Below are 20,333 nucleotides of genomic sequence, written 5' to 3'. Positions count from 1 at the left end.
CCGTGGAGCTTTTCTTTTTTAAATAAAAAGTTTATTATCGTACAATAGATTACAGATGATTTCATGCCACTTTGTTTTCCATCACCCCCAGCTGTGCTTCAGCGTCCAGCAGCATTCTCCTCCTTCTTCCTCCCTTCAGTGGGTGTAGAGGGAGGCTGTGAAGACGATGTCCCTGCGAATGGCCAGGGAAGCCCTTTCCATTTTGCTCCCCAGGACAGAGTCTCCGACGATGCGGGCCGCCTGCCGCACCTCCTTCAGGACCTCGTCCAGACGCTGGATGCAGCGGACCACCGTGCCCTCCTGGATGTCCGTGAGCAGAGCGATTTCTGCAAACGGCTGCAACACAAATCCACATGGGTTTCCCAGAGCATTTACAGGGAAATATTGAGATCTTTCTGCAGCATTTGACTCTTTTGTCGCATAAAAATACACCTGTGAAGCATTTGTATTGTCACTCATGTGCGCTTTTCACCTTTAAAGTGAATTTCATACAAAAAAACTTCAAAATAAGGTAAAGAATTGTTATTTATGACATTTAGTGAGATTTTCTTGGGGGGATTTGCTGTTGGTTCTCCTTTATAACAACCTTTTTAAAAATCCTGAAATATCCGTTTAATATTAGTCCTGCTTTGGTGCAATGCAGATGCAGCATCTTTAAACAGTCTCTGCTGATAGCAGCAGCTTTTAGAAAACAAACTTCCTTTACTGAGGTTTGACAGAGCAAACCAGTGCAAGTATTATTCAACTGTAATCTGATGTCAAAACAGCCTCAAAGTGACAGAATTTAGTTCTATTTGAAGATTCTCTTCTGAACTCTTTGATTTCAATCAAATAAATTGAATGCATTAACCCCATTCATGCCTGAATTTATTTCCAATTATATAAAACTATTGTTCCGGGTTTTTTCCAATTAAAGTTATGCTAATTATGTGGAGTCCTGGGTTTATAGCGAACAGTGACATTGCGGGAAAGGGTTTAAATGGCATGAAATTTATCAATAACAAACTGTGCAAAATGACAAAATCCCTGTTTATAATGTTTTTTCTTAGTTGAATTTTAGTTTTCTCCACTATACTATTTTAAATTGCAGCTAATTTTCATTTACAATATTTGCAATCAGTATAAAAAATTTTAATCGGTGATAACCGATTGAAAGCTTTTTTGTTGGTTTTATCTCCATAGCAACCATTTTATTGCTTGGTCCCCTGGGGGTGGCGAACAGGTAGATGTCATATTTAAAAGAATCTGCCAAAGTAAATTTTTGGATTTCCTTGGCAACTAAGGTTTTTTTTTCTCTTTATTATGTTTAAAATAATCTGCTCTTGGACTGAAAACTTATTTATGACTTTAAATAGATTCTAAAAACTAAATAATGGCAAAAAAAAGAAAAAAAATTAGGTAAAACATTAAAGAAGTGGGATTACATCAATTTGCTACTCCCTTTCAAGCAATTAATAAACTTGTAATCCATTTTTGACATTCAATATTTTTAATGTGATACAGGTGTGTACTGTCTGTGTAAGTGCATGTATGCAACGTCGTCAGCCATGACAGATTGACCAAATGTGTAGTAAAGTTGTGGTGAAAATGTAAAGTTGCAGGGTGTGCAACAATTTGCTTGAATGTGCTTTAACAGCTACGATCGCAACATTGCGAATTTCTGCAGGGAGGGATTTATGATTGGGAGCAATTAATCTCAAGAAGAAAGCCTAATTTCTATTTTTTTATTTTATCAATTTAAGAATTATTATCTCAAATATTTTTGATATATCTATAGATTTTTATTTGTTTTTTGAAATCGCTTGAAACAAACCAATAAAATGTTAATATTTACTTAAATTCATGAATGCATTTTCAGGTGTTTTTTTTTTCCCCATGTCAAAACCATTTATTAAAACCAAAACAACTGCGGCTGGGTTGCAAAGGTGGAGTGGTCATCCTCTGATTGAAAGAGTTCGATTCCCGCCTAGCTCGCCCGCTTGCTGAAGTGTTCTTGGGCAAGACCCACAACCCCACAGTGCTCCTAGTGGTAACTGCTGGCGAGGGTGCCAGTTTGTGAATGTGTAAGCATGTGACATTTAGCATTTTGCATTTATTTTAGATTGAACTTTATAGAATAAATAGGAATTTATTTTAAATGCATTGAATTGGGAAGTTTTTGGCACTGATGCAGGTCTTACTGTGTAAAACATTTGCATTTTTTGCTTCGCTGGAGGAGGAAGATGCCTCACAGCCTTTCCACAGTAATCAAGATCTATTGATCTCTCCAAGTCACAAGAAGAAAATGGAGTAAGGGAGGATGTTCATCCCTTCAATTTTTAAAATCTGACCCAAATCATGCAATAAACGGCAAACATTATGCATTTAAACGGTAAATGACGTATACTTATATATACTTATATAGCGCTTTTCTACCTACAAGGCCCAAAGCGCTTTACTGTCACACACTGGTGGCGGCTCCGCTGCCGAACACTGGCGCCAACCCCCCACCAGAGGCAAAGTGGGGTTCAGTGTCTTGCCCAAGGACACATCGACTCATGGGCGTGCATGGCGGGAATTGAACCTGCAATTTTCCGATCATGTGCTGACCGCCCTACCGCTGCACCACGGCCACCCTCCATTTAAGTAAAAATGTGCTTTGATGTCCATTTAGGATTGATGTTTGGGTGTGAAGCGTTGGAGTCCTCACCATGCCTCTGGCCCAGCAGTACACCACCTCCGTCAGGCCGAACTTGAACTGCCCCACGAACTCCTCGGCCGTCTGGGGGATCCCGCATTCGCGCTGCAGCTCTCCGATTCGCCGAGCCACCGACAGGACCCGCTCAATGCTCTGGGAGGAAAGGGACCGATCAGAGAGGAGGAGCGGCGCCTCGTTGTACCGCTGGGGTGTTAACAGGACGTTTACTTTCAGCAAATTTCTGTTACAAAGTGCTGCTCCGCTAGGAGAGCTGCTATGACAGAGATGCTAGTCGGGTCATGACTAATTCAGGATTCTGGAAAGCTCTTTCTTGTTCAAGCAGGTCCAACAAACTGATGCCACAAATGGAACAACTGATTTCACGAAGAGACTCTGATGTCGGCGCCGTAGAGACAGATATCGTCCTCACCTCCTTCAGGGTGCTGGTTAAATGCGGCTCCACCTGGGTCTTCTGAGTGAAGACCAGGCAGGACAGCAGGGCGGCGCTCTCCTCGGGCGCCAGCGGGCTCATGACGTTCTCGAAAAGGAGCTCCGTCAGCAGCAGCTCGTGGCTGCTGATCTGGCAGGCGACCCGGCCCTTCAGCTGCACTGCGCCGCCGCTGTCGATGTACTGGAGGGACTGGAGGACCTGAGGATAGTGAGAAGGGCGCTCAGATGGATTCAAGAGAAATTAAAGCTGCAAGCGGCCTTGTATTGCCCACAGATGCGACCCTCCCCTGCCCTTGCTGCCCCCCTTTTGACCCGCCCTCACTGGCTAAGCAGCTGCTACACGCCCTCAGTTTGCCCTTCTGCCTCTAGCACCTTGGTCAGAGGTGTACAAAAAAAGAAAACTTTTATGAAAATGGCAGCTTTTCTGTTGGTTTTATCTCCATAGCAACCATTTTATTTTTTTGTCCTTTGGGGGTTACGAACAGGTCCACAGCATTTTTAGAAGAATCAGCAAAAGTAGGATTTCCGTGGCAACTGAGGTTGTTTTTTTTTAACCACGCCCACATTCCTTATGTGTTCATATTGTACGTTATATCGTTTCGTTCTACTAAAGCCAACGATTCATGCAATTTTTCAATGATACCACACGTGAAGGGGCGGGGCTCCGGGAATTTGGACTTTTCTTTGGTAGTCATAAAAAGAACCTCAGGAACTTTCTTTCTTTTTAGTTTGGAGAATTCAGAAACATCTTTTAGAGAGGAACCACCACAGTCGTGGAGACGCAAGAGACCAGGTTCTCACCAAAGATGTGGGTGTTTTTGGGGAATTTGAATGTTCATAAACTCAAAAAATGCTTACTTGACTTTAACATGATTGACGTTTCAATACAAAATTATCAAATGTCCATAAAGCTGTTTTTTTTTTTTGATAAATCAAACTAATTTTTTGTTGGGCTTTCTCTCAAATTTGCTGGTACTTTTAAGATCTGTAATGCATTAGTAACAAACAGACAAGGACAAAGGCTGTTAATATAACTTCAGTCTGACGTCGCGTGTCACAGAGCTGGGCAGAATGACGGGACACAGAACTGGTCTGATCCAGACCTTGATCCTCTGGTGGTACTCAGGCAGCAGAGTCAGAGACTGGTCTGACACCAGGAAGAGCAGCCGATCCAGCTCCTCCTGGACGCTCATCCTCTCCTTAACCCGAGCAAACTGAAACACAAACACACACAAACACTGTGCTGTTGACTGGAGTTTACAAAAACGCTGCAGCGGCGTTTGTCCTGATCTTGAACCAGCAGAGAAGCTTCTGTTCTCCCATCACCATCACCTTTTGGTCTCTATGTAAACTCGGCTACAGCGGTAAAAACACAGACGGGCAGACGTCTAACAGTAAATGAAAACGCTGAGAAGACGGAAACTGATACGCAGAGTGGAAGGATGGGCTGGCAGAGTAATGAGAGAGGCTGTCTGCCTCAGCGTGTGTGCGTGTGCATGTGTATGCACATGTGAGTGTGCATGTTTGTGTGCAAGCGGGTGTGCATATGCATATACAGATGTATGCGAGCATGTGTGTGTGTGTATGCACATGTTGGGCATGCAAGGGTGGGTGTGTACGCATGTGTGTCTGCATGGGTGGGTGCATGTGAGCATGCACGTGTATGTGTGTGTATGCGCGCATGCATGTGTACAGCTGTGGCTCAAATGACAGAGTTCCTGTGAGAAAATTCCGGTTATTTTGCTCATAAACTACAGAGTAACAAGAAAAAAATTGACTTTAAAAAGGGAAAAAATCGTGTTATTTTTGCAAATTTATAAAAATAAAAATAATTAGAAATAAATAAAATAAAAAAAAACATGAAAAGGAGTCCAAGCAAACTCAATGTCTTATGTAAGGCTGTGATGGTAATGAGCTGCATTCATTTAAAAAATGTTTGCACATTTGAATTAGCATCTTCAGAAAAAAAGACATTAAACCCACTGTTCCCATTTGTAGGAGATTTGCACACACACACCTGTTCTGCAAAGGTGGGTGAGTGGATGCAGGTGAAACTCTTGAGGCTGTCCTGCAGCAAGCGCAGCCTCATGCTGCCCTCCACCACATCCACACTCTTCAGCTGCAGGTCGTTCACCGGGTCCAGGGTCGCTAGGCCGCCGGGGTTGGCCTCAGCCAGTCGTAGCAGCTCCTGCGTTGCCGTGGAGATGGCCTGGCCTGGAGGTTCGTGCCTGAGGAAGAATGGGAAGATCTTGTACTGTTGCTATGTTCGTTTCTGTTCATGGGATTAAATCAGATTTGCACAAATAACGTTTTTATTCTGTTTCCATTAATCCACTGTGGATCAACACAGAAGCAACAAACCAGAAATTATGCTTTTCTTCTGCCTCTAGTATCAAAATTCACTTATATTTTCTGTATTATACACAACTGGTTCATCCAGATTGCAGCTGGTCTGCCATCTCCGTTAGGAAAGGGTCAGGTGATGCGAGGATGCATATTTTAAAAGCTCTATAAATATTCTACCTTCTCAGGCATCAACAATTAACGTCTGTGAGTGAATCCAGGGATCAGCCAATGACTCAAAAATGCGTAAATAATGATTCCTACAAAGCAAAAGACAAAAAGGATGAAGACATTTCGATTTAAAGGTTATTTCTTTAACTGATTAATTGTATTTTTAGGCTAATTGTTATCTGATTCTACTTTTTCCTTCACCCTTTAGTCAACATAGGCAGTCAGGTGTACAACCACCCACACCGATGCCAGCTCCTTCCGTGATTGGCTGGCTTAATTGACCAAAGCCACACCCTCTTATCGTTACCCTCTTTTTAGTTTTTTTGTGGACCGCTTTGAACAAATTTGTACCTTAAAAGGAGCTTTGGTAATTTAAAAACGATTCACAGTTGTGATTCTGTCCAGTAAAAACAAACTGCATCCACCGCAGGATGATATAAACCCCCCTGCCGTCCTCCATAATTAAAAAACACTCTTCTTGAGTGCACAGCTTGATAAATCCAAGACCACATTGTAGCAATAACACTTGAATCCCTAACCAATCGCCTTGCTTAATGTTGCTATACTGCCCCCTGTGCCCCGTTTCGCCTATTATTTCCTAACAAAGTAAAAATTAAATGTTGCTTTCGGAGATGGAATTTGGAGCAAAATCATTTCTGGAAAAACTAAATTCATAAAAGTATTTGAATAAAAATGGAAGAAAGTTTTCAAAAGCTTTATCTGGACCAGCAGGATGAAGGTGAGTTTTCATAATTATGTTTAAATAACGAAGCAAAAGATGATCTGGTTTGTTAAATGATGCGAAAAAAGGTGTTCCCACACCTGAATCGAGGTTGTTGCCTCTTGTTGTAGTTATCTATGATCCTGTCGGGAATCACTTTCAGGGTTTTTACGGTGATGGCTGAGATGTCCTGCAGCTTCAGCTTCTGCACCGTGTGGCTGCAGGGGCCTGAAACACACAGGAAAACCTAAATATGGACTCTAATCTGGATTTAATAATCCAGATGATGTGGCAGAAACCGAAAGGACGGGTCGGCAAGGCACCTTCAGGGATGAACAGAGCTGTGTTGTACAGGTGTGGGGAAGCTGCGTCGGGTTCTCCTTTTCCTTCCTCGTTGCCTTTCTCGCATATAATGAGAGCCGTGAATGTGCGGTTCACGGCATCACTGGATACCTGACAGAGACGGATGTCAGGTGTGGAAACAGGTAACAGAGCGCCACAATCTGAAGTTTCTTCCATTGATTATATTAAAGAACTGGTGCTCCCTCCCCCCAGACGTTCCAAACAAGAAGTGTCTGATACTGTATATATTTATTCAAGTACAAACTGGCCAACCAGGTGTCTCAGTACAAGTATTTGGAGCCTGCAAGGCACACACACACACACATGCTCCAGAACAGATTTTGTGTAGGGGTATGGCCTTCCAACAAACTCACTCCTGATTGGCCATGGTGTTGCCGACTCAGATCAACTTGGATCAATCACTGCTTACTAACTTTGTCTGGCTCCAACATGGCGCTGTTGGTATAAAAAATGGCAACAGAATTCCTCTGAATTTGGTTGGAGACAGATGTAAGTTATGTTCCAAATTATTTGATTTCAATATTTACATAAGAAACCCATTTTGCCACCTTTTTATTTGAAAATACGTGCAGAACATGTAACATACACTTTATCTTACATTGGCTTTCCTTTTGGTGATTTGGGTGTTTTTTTGTTCGCCTATAAAGTCCTAATTGGACATTTAATTTGGAATTCCATTTCCGCCATTGAAGATGGCGTGTTGTGCTGACAATTGTGTCACCAACCTTCCCAGAAGCCAATGCTGCAGAAGAAATATGTTAAACAGGCTTCCAACAAGCTCAACCTTAATTTGGCGAGTTCGGTTGCCATAGAAACTTTGACTCAAACCATTGACCGTCTCAGAAAACTTACGCGAGTGAGCGAGACGTCGCCCATTTTCATGATACGGATGCCGCCATGTCGTCAGTAAGCAGTGATTAGTCAAAGTAGGTCTGAGTTTCTATGGCAACCACTACTGCCAATCAGGAGTGAGCTTGTTGGAATGGCACACCACCACCACTTGAAAAGAGGCTACAGAAAAACTGTCAATTTTGAACCTTTGGGGGGCCAGCAGGCTCCACCTACTTTTATTGAGGCATCTGATTGGCCAGTTTGAACTACAGAAAAAAAAAGTCGTATTGTCAAGAACATGTTAAAAAGGACGGTTCTTCTGACCAACAGAATGACTGAGTGACAGCTGTTTATTTCTCTATAGAAGTCTATGGGATTTTGGCTTCTTGGAGCCACTTCCTGTTTGGAACGCCGCAGGGGGCGGAGTCACTCAGTCCAGTTATTTTTTCTCCCCCATTATAAACTGCCAGTTGCTGCCGTATGTGTGCTTAATCAATTCTAGATAATACTGTATGATCCTGAAAGCTTTATGATAAATTATGTTTCTGAAGGGGATTTTTAAAGAACTTTTCTTTATTTCTTTATAAAAAGTTTTGTAATAAAAGTCAAGAGAAAACATTTTATTTTGTAAGGATATTTCTGGCAGAACCGTCTTCGTTAAATGTGATGTAAATCTGAAAACATGAGCTACATATTTTAATTTTTTTTAAAATTTTAATTAAATTTTTTTTTTTCTTCAAATTTTGAAGAAAATGTTCAAACTTCACTTGCGTTTTTTTAAATACATACAAAAATATTTCCTCCTTTTGAACAGAATTTTTTTCTCATTTCGGAAAATTCACACCAAAGTGTTTTCTGACTTTCCTTTACTTTCACATCGTATCTCAAGAAGGATAGAAAAGTCCATCTTTGCAAAAAAAAATTTAATTTTTTGTTCTGATGCACATTTTTTTTTCTCTCCGCAATTTATCTGTTATTTAGGCAGTAGAGGACTGGTTTTCTTGTTTAGGTTCATTTATTTGTTTTATACTCTGTAGATTATTTAGGATTTTTCATGTAAAACAATATAATACACTTTCATTATTTCCTTATTCAGTTAACTGTTTCTTTTGTTTTTTTAATCCAAAAATGATCCGGACAGGTTTTTTTCCTGGAGTGCCTCAGTAACTTTTTCCGTCACCACTCCATGCCTACCTGCAGGATCACCCCCAACGCGTTTAGATGCTGTTTGTTGTTGACCACCAACACTCGACCCACGGACAGCGCTTTCAGGCCGTTCACAGACTCCACGATGGCTTTCTAACATCCAACAAACAAGAAGGAAGTTTAGGAAACGACGAAGACGCTGGTTTAAACCACAGCGAGTTAGCAGCCAGCACCTGCAGGGATTCGTTAGTGACCCGCAGCTCCGCCACCGTGTGATAGTACGGTAACAAGTCGGACAGCTGGCCTTCCGGATCCAGAGGAGGTAAGGAGGATAAGGTCTGCCTCAGCTGGCTGATCCTTTTCTCGTGTTCCTGCAGAGATACGTTAGGGAGGAGACATGAAAGAAAGATCAAAGGCTACGCCGGCGAAAAGCTCTGGCATCAGATTTTTTTGTTCGTTTTTGCTGCAGCAGCTACCACCACAGTGAAAAAGGAATTTTGAGGATAATGAATGACGATGACATCAAAAAACGATGACATCAAAAAATGATGACATCACAGCGGAAGAAGAAACCACCACAAAAATGAATGGGGCCAAAATCTCTAGTGGGGCTCACAACGATATTTCACAATCCCCAAATTAAACCAAAACACAAGTGTCGGGAAGAATCCAAAGGAAGCTTTAAAGTTATTATGGGATGGCCACAGTACCCACGGCTTGGTGCCAGTTTTGTTTGAATTTTCACAAAATTTGAGAAAATAAACTTTTATTCGAGCGATCTTTACAAAATTTCACACACATGTCACCAGCTAAAGGCTATAACCACCACTGATGTTTCATTGACCTTAAACCTCAGAGAGAGGCTGCCATCTTGAATTTTCCACACACACACAAAAAAGTAGTAGTTGTAGTACCAGCTAAAAATTTAAATTCCTCCTAGTGATGATTTATCGCCTCCTAACTCATCAAGCATCACTGGGAAGCTACTTGGAAATCTATGCTGGGATTAGAAGTTGTAGATTTTAAACAGAGTTAACGTGGCGTGCTCGCGAAAGTGTCGTTTCCCTGTTGCTCACACATCATTTACCAACACATTGTGAAAATGTAATACGTGAATCTTTGGCTGATGCTAAACAAAACACTATATCATTTCATATGAACACACTAAGAATGTGGGCTTGGTTAACAAAAAAAAAAAAACCAGTTGCCAAGGAAATCCCAAAATATACTTTTGTCAATTCTTCCAAAAATGACATAAATCTGCTCGTCACCCCCCGACAATCAAAAAAGAAAATGGTTGCTATGGAGATAAAACAAACAGAAAAGCTGGGATTTTGAAAATTTTTTCTTTAAAATGAATTTGTCACGTGCAGCTCTGTTCAGGGTGGGAGGGGCAGAATGAGGGGCTGGTTGTGAGGGCGGGTCAAATGGGGGATGGCGAGTAGGGCATGCAGGCTCGCGGCTTTAATTTAAGGACCTAATGGAAAAAAATCAATGCAAACCTTCTGCATGTTTTCCTGCAATGTTCTGGAAAAAAAAAGTTGCATGAACATTTTTACCTGGAACTCTAGTCACCGTATTCGGCCGTGTTCATGCGGAGTTACCTGAGCGTTTCTGTGGCTCTCAGAAAAGCTTCTCTTCATCATGTCGGTCACTCTGAGCGCCTCCACCCGCAGCAGGTTGAGGATCATGGTGTAGGTCAGTCTGAACTGCGACTGAAGAATGGTCGGCTTTCCCTGGAGCGGGAAAAAGGTCAGCTGAGACAAGTCAACTTCCGTATCGACTTCTTCTTTAACGTTCCGGTCCAGACGTGGAGAAATCTACGTTCCTGTGCTTAAGAAACACCAACTTGAGCAAAGAGGATTCAGATGTTTTAATTCTAACTTTTAATTGTCCGACAATCTGTTCCATCAAACATTTAGATCCAGGCTGAGTTTTGGTTTCATGGTCACTGTTGTGACAAATGTGTTATTCTCCGAAGAAATGATGTCTTTTCTGCGTTTTACAAGCTCTGAGTTTTCATTTCAGCTGTTTGAGCTTCTGCTGAACGTATTTATCTCTCTGCAGAACTTTGGGAGCTGTGGGTGAACATCGGGGCTAAAAGGTACGCTTGCAGTGGAGCGTGAAAACAAAGCAACTTGTATATGAGATATCAGGATACGTATCGTATTGCCAGACTCTTGTCAATACACACCCTTAGTTAATACCAATGTGACAGATGCAGAGAGGCAGGTGGGCGCAGCCAGACACCGAGGAGCTCACCATCATCATGGCGTGCAGATCAGCCATCTCATGCACGCCGGCCTTACACAGGATGATCACAGTGCCGGTGGCGTCCAGACCTCTTCGTCCCGCTCTGCCAGCCATCTGGATATATTCACCTTAAAGTGCAGGAATGAAACCATATGAAGCACATGGAGGAAAAAAAACAAACGGCGGTGAAAAGAAGTGGGCGTCAAACCTGGCAGCAGGTTCCTGAAGCCGGTGCCGTCGTGCTTCCTGATGCTGTCGAACACCACCGTCCTGGCGGGCATGTTCACCCCCATCGCAAACGTTTCCGTGGCGAACAGCACCTACACGCACTGGAAAGTCAGCCTCCGGCTCACATTGGGCCGCTGAAACGATCGGGGAAAGGAACTGACCTTGACCAGTCCTCGTGAGAAAAGCATCTCGATGACCTCCTTCAGGATCGGCAGGATGCCGCTGTGGTGGACGGCGACGCCTCTCTTCAGGAGGTCCCTCATGAGCAAAATCTGAACAAAGGGAAGAAGCTCGGAAATTTACTACAAAAACATGAGCATTAAACTGAACCTGCAGCATCGATCTGGGTTAAAGTAAAAAACAGGAATGAATTTTGCAGAAGTTTAACACTTTCATGTGGAAGATTAGCTGTGACACTTTTATTTTGAAATCAGTTCATTGCAAAAACACAGCATTTCTGTATTTCGGTCTAGTTTTCTACTTTAAATATCTTATTGGACTTGATTTAGGAGAACTAACTTCCAACTTTTCATTAGAATGTTGACCTATATGAAGACAACAAAATCTTGAATATCTTATGTTTTTTGTTCTCAAAAACCTCTTTTTTTTAACTTTGCGTACATTTTCTTTAACTTCACAGTGTAGTTTCAGGTTTTTTACCTTGCATTTGGCATTTTAATGTTTTTTTCTCTTTACATTCTATTTATAAGTATTTTCTTAACCTTAAATACTATTTCAAAATTTTGGTTTAACATACAAATTTCTTTGTAATATTACATGGTATTTTAAAGTTTTGTTTACTCTACAAATAGTATTTTTTTAACCTTCACATAGTACTTATACTTTTTTTTAATATAATAAATAGTAAATTAAATAGTATTCTTACTTTACATAGTATTTACATTTCATCTTTACATTGTATTTTTAAGTTATTTATATAATTATTTAGTTTTTTAAAGTTTTTTACTTTACTCAGTATTAGTTTTTTTTCTCTACATAGTATTTTTTTAAAGTTTTTGAGAATAGTGAGTGGTTTTATTTCAAGAAACAGATCTACTGGATTCAATAAAAAAGGAAAGTTTTATTCAACCCATTTGACTAAAATTCCACAAAATCTTTCAAGACAAATTGATCTAAAAATGTGTAATCCTCATCTTACGTTTATGGAGTAGAAATAAGTATAGTTGGACTGTTGTAGCTCTTAAAATATGATATATTTGGATGGGAAGAAAAGTGTATTAATATACCTAATTATTTTAAGCAAAACACTGGTATCTTCAGACATATTATTTCCAATTAGCAAATTAATTTACATAAATATAAGCGTTTATGTTTCAAGATTAAATCTTGTCTTAGGGGAAGACATTAAAACTTCTGAGAAATCTTACCAGAACAAATTCTACTTGCTTCACTGGCCGATTATTTTAAATTAAAACCAAAACAACATCTTTTTTTTTCCACTTGTCTTTGAGACGAGCGTTGCTTCCAGTGTTTTGATGGAGTTCTGTTGTTTTTGTCCGTCGTATCTAAAGAAGTTCACTAAAAGTTTCTGAGAAGTTTCTCTTTCTTATTCAAGCCGACTGTTAAAGTCTTTATGAATAGTTCCTTAAAGTAAACATAGTTTTTGAAACATTTAAGATTATTTAATGCCTCATTTCTCAAGATAAAAGCATCAAAATGTCAGAAGATCTCAGTCATAAAGGCGACTGTGTTCTTCAGTGGAACTTAAAAGTTGATATGAAAAATGTTTTTTGCTCGTTCAAAATTCATAACTGTCATAAGATTTAAATTTAAAGATTTAGGTTTTTGGATAAAGAACAAAAAAATACCCATAAGAACTCTGATCTAAGGGATTATTCATAAAAAATAAGAAATTAAGAAAGGTTACGTCCTTCCCTAAAGTTGTGTACCTGCGGCAGCTGGCGGTCTCCTCCTCTGAGGCGACTGAGACTCTTCTGGAAGAAGGAGTGGATCTCTGCCTTCTCGACGGAGGTGGTGAGATCCATGGACTCCAGCGAGCGGGCGTTGTCGTCACACCGTGCCCGGGAGAAGGTGAAGGCCACAACAGGGGTCTGCTGCCGCTGGGACAGGAAGTGGAGAAGGGCCAGCCACACGGACCGATCCTGGTAGAGGGGAGGGGGGCAAAGACACATGGAGAACCATCCAGGTATGAAGAAAAAGCGGCGAGGTGGGTGAAGAGACCAACCTGACTGGCCGTCGTGTTTTGAGAGGTGTTTTTAGCGCCAAAGGTTTGGGCGTGTTTGCTGCTTCGCTCCTTCTTGGCATCGACGGCTGCATAATACCTAAAAAGGAAGTGTAGCTTCAAAATAAAACATCCAGAAAGCAAAAACAAATGAAGCGGTGAAGCCGTACCCTTTAGTGAGGAAATTCCCCGCAGCGTCCACCAGCAGAAACATCTCCTTCTGCGTCTTGGTGCTGTTTCCGGTGTACAGGTGATGCTCCAGAGGTACGGGCCTCTTCATAGTGCTAATCACATAAATGTGCTTCTTTTTGATGCGACTGAGAAGGAAAACCACAAACATACAAATCCTGTTACTGCTCCTGAACAAGGCCGCAAAACTATGGTCAAGTTGTTCGGTTTCCGGAAAAAAAACCTCCTCCTTTTCTACATTTCTGAATCCGACGGAAAATGTCAAGGATTAGGAGGAGAAAAGAGCAGAGATTCAAAAGGACACAGGAAAAGGAGAACTGGAGTCTGACGTACACGAGTAATGTAAACAAATTTAGGTCTTTTTGGTCAGAAGAAAATAGAAACTAAGCATTTACTTTACAAATAAGTCTTCTGCTAAAAAATTAAAAGAATCATTGGACCTCCTTTCCTCTTTTATTTTGAAGAGACTTCAGGGTCAAGACATATAGAAAGGAGCTTTTTTCTTATGAAATCCAGAAAAATGCTTTTTTTTATAGATAAAACATTAATCAATATATTTGGAAAAAGGTGGACATAAATGAAATATTTTAGAGAAAATAATACCAAGAATGAAAGTATCACGAGTTCACAAAATGTTTTACAAACTATGCTGATTTTCAACATTTTTATTTACTATAGAAAGTGTATTAATTAAAGCTTTTTCAGGTCTGTTAAATAGTGGAAAAAATGTTCAGAAGCGTCCATTATAAAAAAGTAAATCATTAAAAGTTTTCAATTGTCAGAAAAAGAAGTCCAAATCGGTTCAAATGTCACTTTATTTTGAAGGTGTTGCTTCCTGTTTGTCCTGGATGTGCAGCGAGAGCTATTCTGCAGCCACTCACCCGATCCACTCACTGAACTCCAGAGCGTTCGGCACCGTGGCGCTGAGAAGAATGATACTGACGTGATCCGGAAGCATAATCAGCACCTCCTCCCACACAACTCCTCTCTGACCAGGAGAAACGCAGGAAAAGACTCAAGTAAAAGCATCTCCTCCATCTGTAGGAGTGAAAGGAAGTTCTACTCAGAAGCTCCCTGACCTCAGCATCATTGATGTAGTGGACCTCATCGAAGATCACCCACTCCAAGTCCCTGATGACCTCCGATCCGTTGTAAAGCATGGACCTGAGGGGAGAAGGTGACCAACACGCTCATCCAACAAGTAGCTTCAATATGAAGTAGGAGGAGGAGAAGGAAGAGGAGAGAAGAGGGAAAGAGGAGGACTAGGAGGAGGAAGAAGAGAAGGTAGATGAGGAAGAGGAGAGAAGGAGAAAGAGAAGAACAAGGAGGAGGAAATAAAAAACAAGACGGGGATGAAGAGGAGGAGGTAGAGGAGGAGGAAATGTAGGAGGAGGAGAAGAAGTAAAATGAGGAGGAGACGGTGAAGGAAAACGAGGTGGAGGAGAAGGTGGAGGAGATGGTGAAGAAGAAGAAGGCTCTCCTTCATTTTGAAGCTCATCCAACATTTAGCTTAAATATGAAGGAAGAGGAGGAGGAGGAGAGAAGGAGATAAGAAGAAAGAGAAGAACAAGGAGGAGGAAATAAAGTACAAGATGGGGGATGAAGAGGAGAAGTGAAATGAGGAGATAGTGAAGAAGGAGAAGGTTTTCCTTCATCCAACATGTAGCTTCAATATGAAGAAGTAGAAGGAGGTGGAGAAGGAGGAAAATGAGATGGATAGGAAAAATGAGAAGAAAAAGATGGAGGAGAAGGATGAGGTTCTCCTTTTCCGTCTTCGTACTGAAGCTCATCCAATTTGTAGCTTTAATATGAAGAAGGAGGAGGAGGAAGAGTACCTGAGGATCTCAGTGGTCATGATGAGGCAGGCGGATTCAGGACTCAGCTGGACGTCACCTGTCAGGAGTCCAACATCCTTGAAGGTGGTTTTGAAGTCTCTGAACTTCTGATTGGACAAAGCTTTAATTGGAGACGTATAGATGGTCCTGAAAAACAAAAAAAAACATAAGAAAACAATTTTTTGGGGATAAAACTTATCAAAACTTTCAGAAACATGTAGAAATGTGATCTTTCTGGTCTAAACTGTAATATTTAAAAAGTAAAACACAAAACACTCCACTGTGAAGTTAAGCCTTCCTTCATTTTTACATTATAACAGTAAAAAAGTCAAATAGAAAATTGGATTCCAATAAAAAGCAGGTAGAGTTGGGATTTTACTTGATAAAAAACATAAAAACATAACTGATTGTTTTATTCTGTTACCTTGAGAATTACCTATAAAAAAATCCTATTAATTAAGATTTTTTCTTATGAATGATAATAATTCTTTTAAGCATTTAATCATTTTTTTTTTGTGAAAAAATATTTATATAATTAACAACTTTTTCCCCAGAACCTTAAGAAATCGTTGACTGCAAACCTATAGAATGATAAAAGTCATGCACACAAAGAAAAAAATATATAGTTATTCACACATTACTCATAAAAAGTATTGCCTTTAGGCCACCAACTGATAGAAATGCATAACCCTAATTTCACTTCAGAAAAAAATACTTTTTTTTTAAATAAAAAACTTTTAAATAGTATTTTTGAAAAAATGTTAAACCTGATAAAGTAACACAGTAAACTAAGTTTTCCTTTTTCTTTAAAACACCAACATGTTCTTTAACATTTACCTGCAGAATCTCCCCTTTCTTCAAGATTCAAAATATTAAACTTTTTGCAACAAAAAATACATGTTTTTATTCTAAATTATTTTTTTTATGTCTTTCTTTCTTTTGATTTCTGGCAGTAAAAGCTTAAACAAGTTTCTTGTTTTAGCAGCATTTGTTTAATGCTGTAAGTTTTTTGGGGGGCTGGTTTGTAACTCAGCATCCAGTTGAATTCTTTTTAGAGCTTCAATTCCCTCTTTTTTTAGTCCTAAAATGATCAGGACAGCCCTTCAACACATCAAGGTTGTGATATCTAAATTCCGACCTGGTCATGTGTTTCTGCGAGAGCGCTATGGCGTACTCGGCCACCACGGTTTTCCCCGCTGACGTGTGCGCAGCCACAAAGACGGAGTCGTGCGCCTCCAGCCTCAAGATGGCCTGTTTCTGGAAGACGTCCAGCTCAAAGGGCCACTGGAGCGGAGCAGAGAAAACAATGAGACGGACGCTCGCAAACACGCCACATCTGAAGATACGCACGGGCGGAGTTCCTACTTTGAACGCTGGGTTGGGGATGCGTTTGTAGAAATCATCACAGGGGGAGGTTATGTCCACTGGGATGGCCCATTTCTTCTTTTCTTCTGGACTTTCTGTCGGCTTTGATCGATCCTCTTTTCTTCCCTTAGAGGTGGAGGAGGGTGGAGCCACATCCTGCGTCTAAAAAGACACAGAAAAGTCTAAATTAGATCAAAAATGAGACTGTAAAGTTCAGGCAAAAGTTCTCAACCACAAATGATCTTAAAGTACCACTCCGATCAGCTTTTGGTCTATTTTCAAAGTGTTCCCAGTGGTCTTTTAACCAAACATATACATATATATACACATTACACATATATATACTATATATATATTTTAAATACACACACACACAAGTATAGGGAGGATTAAGAGAGCAGCGGATTTTATCTAACTGGATTACCTTGATGCCCAAATCTTCAAGGCTGTTCGTTCTGAGTACATTGGAAGCTTTTTCTTTCTTCTGTTCTTCATCTTTCTCCTCTTCTTCACGCTGCAGGTCAGCAGAGTCTTCCACCTCAGAGAGGAGGGACATGAGGTTGACTTCTGGCTTTGCTATTTTGATCTCTTCAAGTAGAAATACAAAAAAGTAGAAAGAAATGGTGAACAATTCCCCATTCAAAGCTTTTCTTTTGCTTTAATTTTTTTTTAAATGTCTAATATTCTATCTCCAACCTTTGCTTGTAAAATCCATCCCAACTTTAAACCCGGGAGGTACTTTCAGTAAATCTAGGGAACAGAAAAGATAAAATATTAAAACTAATAAAGAATATGGGGATTTTTTTAAAAAAAACAAGACACCTTGTGCTCATTAGGATCACCTTTTTCAAAATCTATTTCCTCCTCCAGCTCAGACTTCTTCCTGATTTCGTCGAGGGATAGCTCCTCCATTCCACCTGGTAATGTCACAGTTGCACCAAAAAATTATTTTAAATGCTAAAAATGTATATAAAAAGCCAAAAAGGGATAATTTTTCTGATCAGGTGCATCTGACCGGGCAGGAAGGGGTAGTTGGTGTTGCTTCCTCGAAGGCTCTCGGACGGGGGTCCCGGCTGGCGCTGCAGGGACAGCGAGTTCTTCGCAGAGAGTCCAGTGTTCTCCAGCAACACCTAGAGGTGGGCAGGGAAAAGAGCCCAACCAGGCAGAGGCTCCTCTGATTATGTTTGACATCAATTAAATGAACTCAAAGACCATTAGAGGGTTAGTTTTTTATTAAGTTCTTACCCCCACCAGTCATTTCCAACATACTTCTGTAAATTCTAATGTTCCCCATGGTAAAGTGACGCCCAATTTACTCACGAGGGAGTCAATAATACGTCAGCAGGAGGTCATGTGACTGACAGACCTGGGTTATTTGGTAAAGGAGACTGGAAAAAGGACGAATGAGGACCGTCCTTTCAAGTTGTGCACTTTAGGGTGTCTATGGGAAACCTGAGGAGAAAAAGTGCATCTGTCTCTGCTGAAAAAGGGTTTCTATTTTTTTTTTTTGTTTTCATTTTGGATTTTCCTTCTGTTTCTACTCACCAGGACAATCGACTTTTGAGTAGGAGGATTCCTTTATTTTTTCTGGACTTTGATTATTTGCCTAATCCTTTTGCAAATAAACAAAATCCCCTCCCTAAGGAATAAGCCTTTTGTGATTATTTCTTTGGATTTTTACCACACAGTGATGGAAAGGAGGACTTTAAACAAACTCTTATCCATCATCAATAATCCTGATCACCCTCTCCATCCCATACTGGACAGACATCCAAACAGATTTTTCCAAGAGGGTGAGGCAATGACTGCTACAGAAAATGATTTCTGCCTAATACTGTTTATAAAGCCTGTTCACAGCTGCAACAATCAAATTTCCCAGGTTGGAATCAATAAAACATGTTTTTCTTTATCTTATCTTGAGCGCAGTTTGATCTTTAATTAGAGCTTTCAAGAAGACTAACAGGTTTTGTAACTAAAAAATTATGTACATTTTTGTCGGTTGGTTTCATTTTCCATTCAAGAATGGAAAAATAAAAGAGAATTACACCTGTGTTGTAAGTATATCCATTTATCCAACGATCTCGCCCACAACTCAGAGGTCAATTTCTAACTACTGCTGATCTGCAGAAAATATGTCCCAGAAAACAAAAGTTTTTATTTTTATTTTTATTTTGGCTAAAAACTGCATAAATATAATCAAAATACAACTGGGGATCAAGTTGGAATGGGACTTTAAAAGAGGCCAACACATTACCTCTGTGAAATCCAACAGCATCCCTGTGGTCGGGTCTCTGACAACGGAGAGCCCAGACGGGAGAGCAGACGGGGAGCAACTGAGCAGAGAGTCCACATCCACCTTTCTTTGAGCCACTCTGTAAAAAAAAACAACAAAAAAATAGGGTTTTTGCATTTTCTACAAACATTTTAAAAAATATTACAATGTGACACGATTTCTTCTATTCACTAATGCAAAGAAAATCTTCCAAGCACCATACACACTTGAGAAATTTCTGAAAGACAAAGTCGGTGTCGTGTATGGGAAGCCAGGCTGGGTCTCGCAGGAACTGTTTCTCCACCTCTGTTTCCAGGTTCAGGCTGGTGGGAGGAAGCCCATGGGGAAGCTGCAGAAGATAAGACCAGACATTTAAACATTTTCTTCATTCAGTCGGAATTGAGAGGAGTAACAGTCGATAATTAAACCATCACCAATCAGATCATAACAGTGAGTCAAAATCTAATTGTATTAATTTGAATATCCGGATGAGAAGCAACCAGATTGGTTCGAAATGTGAGTACAAAGCTCCTGCATATAATCAACACTTTGACCATTTTTTTAAAATCAAAATGCAATGACACAGCATCTTTTCTGACCGTGCTCTGTGGAGGTAGAGGCTGCCCAGGCACGGGATGTGTGATGAGTTCAAACCTGCCAGAGCATCCCAGCTCCAGCAGAGACAGCGGCAGGTCCGCGGGCCCCACAGGGGGCACATCTGGAAAACAAAGGTGGGGGGCAACTCCTGAATGATGAAAGCAGGTTGCTCATAATTCAAACTAACTAAGCCAGCAGTAATGTGCAGAATACATATATCAGTTTATGTAAATGCTTGTCTGCACCCGAGAAAGTTCAAATGAACAACAACGTGCAAGAGAAGTGCCTGGGTTGATTGATTACTTTATTTGGAATATAATAAATATGCAGTAAAACTATGGAATAGCACCGAGTGGCTGCTACTCGCAGAAAACAAAGCAAGGTACACGAATACAACAGGTCAACACAAATGTATTCTTTGTTATTGAGCAAGTAAGTATCGCTTCCAAATAAAAAACTCAAAAACGTACTTATTCTGTCCATGGTCCACTCGTAAATGCAAGCTAAAAGTTGTTTCTGTTCACCGGAAGTTGTCAAATTTGCAAACAGGAAGTTGTCCGTAAATTGCGAAAAGCCCAAAAACAACTTTATTAGCTTTTTACTAAAGACGTGACAGATTGATCAACTTATTGATTTAAAAACATTTTCTGTCTATACTGTGTAGATTTTCGTAAAGTAAAAAAAAGAAA

At 40.4% G+C, this 20,333-nt stretch overlaps 1 protein-coding gene across 1 annotated transcript; it reads right to left on the bottom strand.

Moving 5' to 3' along the window:
- Window positions 1–13: 13 nt before the first annotated feature.
- Window positions 14–20,286, bottom strand: skiv2l (Ski2 like RNA helicase). Its single transcript, XM_004073761.4, has 29 exons — window positions 20,115–20,286; window positions 19,647–19,765; window positions 19,275–19,396; window positions 19,030–19,147; window positions 17,791–17,905; window positions 17,618–17,692; window positions 17,472–17,525; window positions 17,200–17,363; window positions 16,776–16,937; window positions 16,549–16,694; window positions 15,411–15,557; window positions 14,655–14,739; window positions 14,457–14,563; window positions 13,557–13,703; window positions 13,390–13,486; window positions 13,094–13,306; window positions 11,345–11,455; window positions 11,164–11,275; window positions 10,965–11,083; window positions 10,307–10,438; window positions 8,936–9,073; window positions 8,751–8,855; window positions 6,686–6,815; window positions 6,464–6,590; window positions 5,145–5,355; window positions 4,231–4,341; window positions 3,108–3,326; window positions 2,690–2,830; window positions 14–336 (listed from the first exon to the last, which is right to left on the bottom strand). The coding sequence occupies exons 1-29, from the start codon at window positions 20,125–20,127 to the stop codon at window positions 136–138; spliced, it is 3,741 nt and encodes a 1,246-aa protein (XP_004073809.1). The 5' UTR covers window positions 20,128–20,286; the 3' UTR covers window positions 14–135.
- Window positions 20,287–20,333: the final 47 nt, after the last annotated feature.

The sequence above is a fragment of the Oryzias latipes genome, chromosome 11, assembly GCF_002234675.1.
Source record: "Oryzias latipes chromosome 11, ASM223467v1".
Lineage (NCBI taxonomy): Eukaryota > Metazoa > Chordata > Actinopteri > Beloniformes > Adrianichthyidae > Oryzias > Oryzias latipes.
This window is presented reverse-complemented; position numbering and strand designations above follow the sequence as displayed.

Excerpts from the sequence above, each read along its gene's own strand:
- skiv2l (XM_004073761.4), bottom strand. Across the intron at positions 19,397-19,646 it reads CTCTACCTCCACAGAGCACG|CTTCCCCATGGGCTTCCTCC; the intron begins GTCAGAAAAGAT and ends TATCTTCTGCAG. Across the intron at positions 13,704-14,456 it reads GAGTTCAGTGAGTGGATCGG|TCGCATCAAAAAGAAGCACA; the intron begins GTGAGTGGCTGC and ends TTTCCTTCTCAG.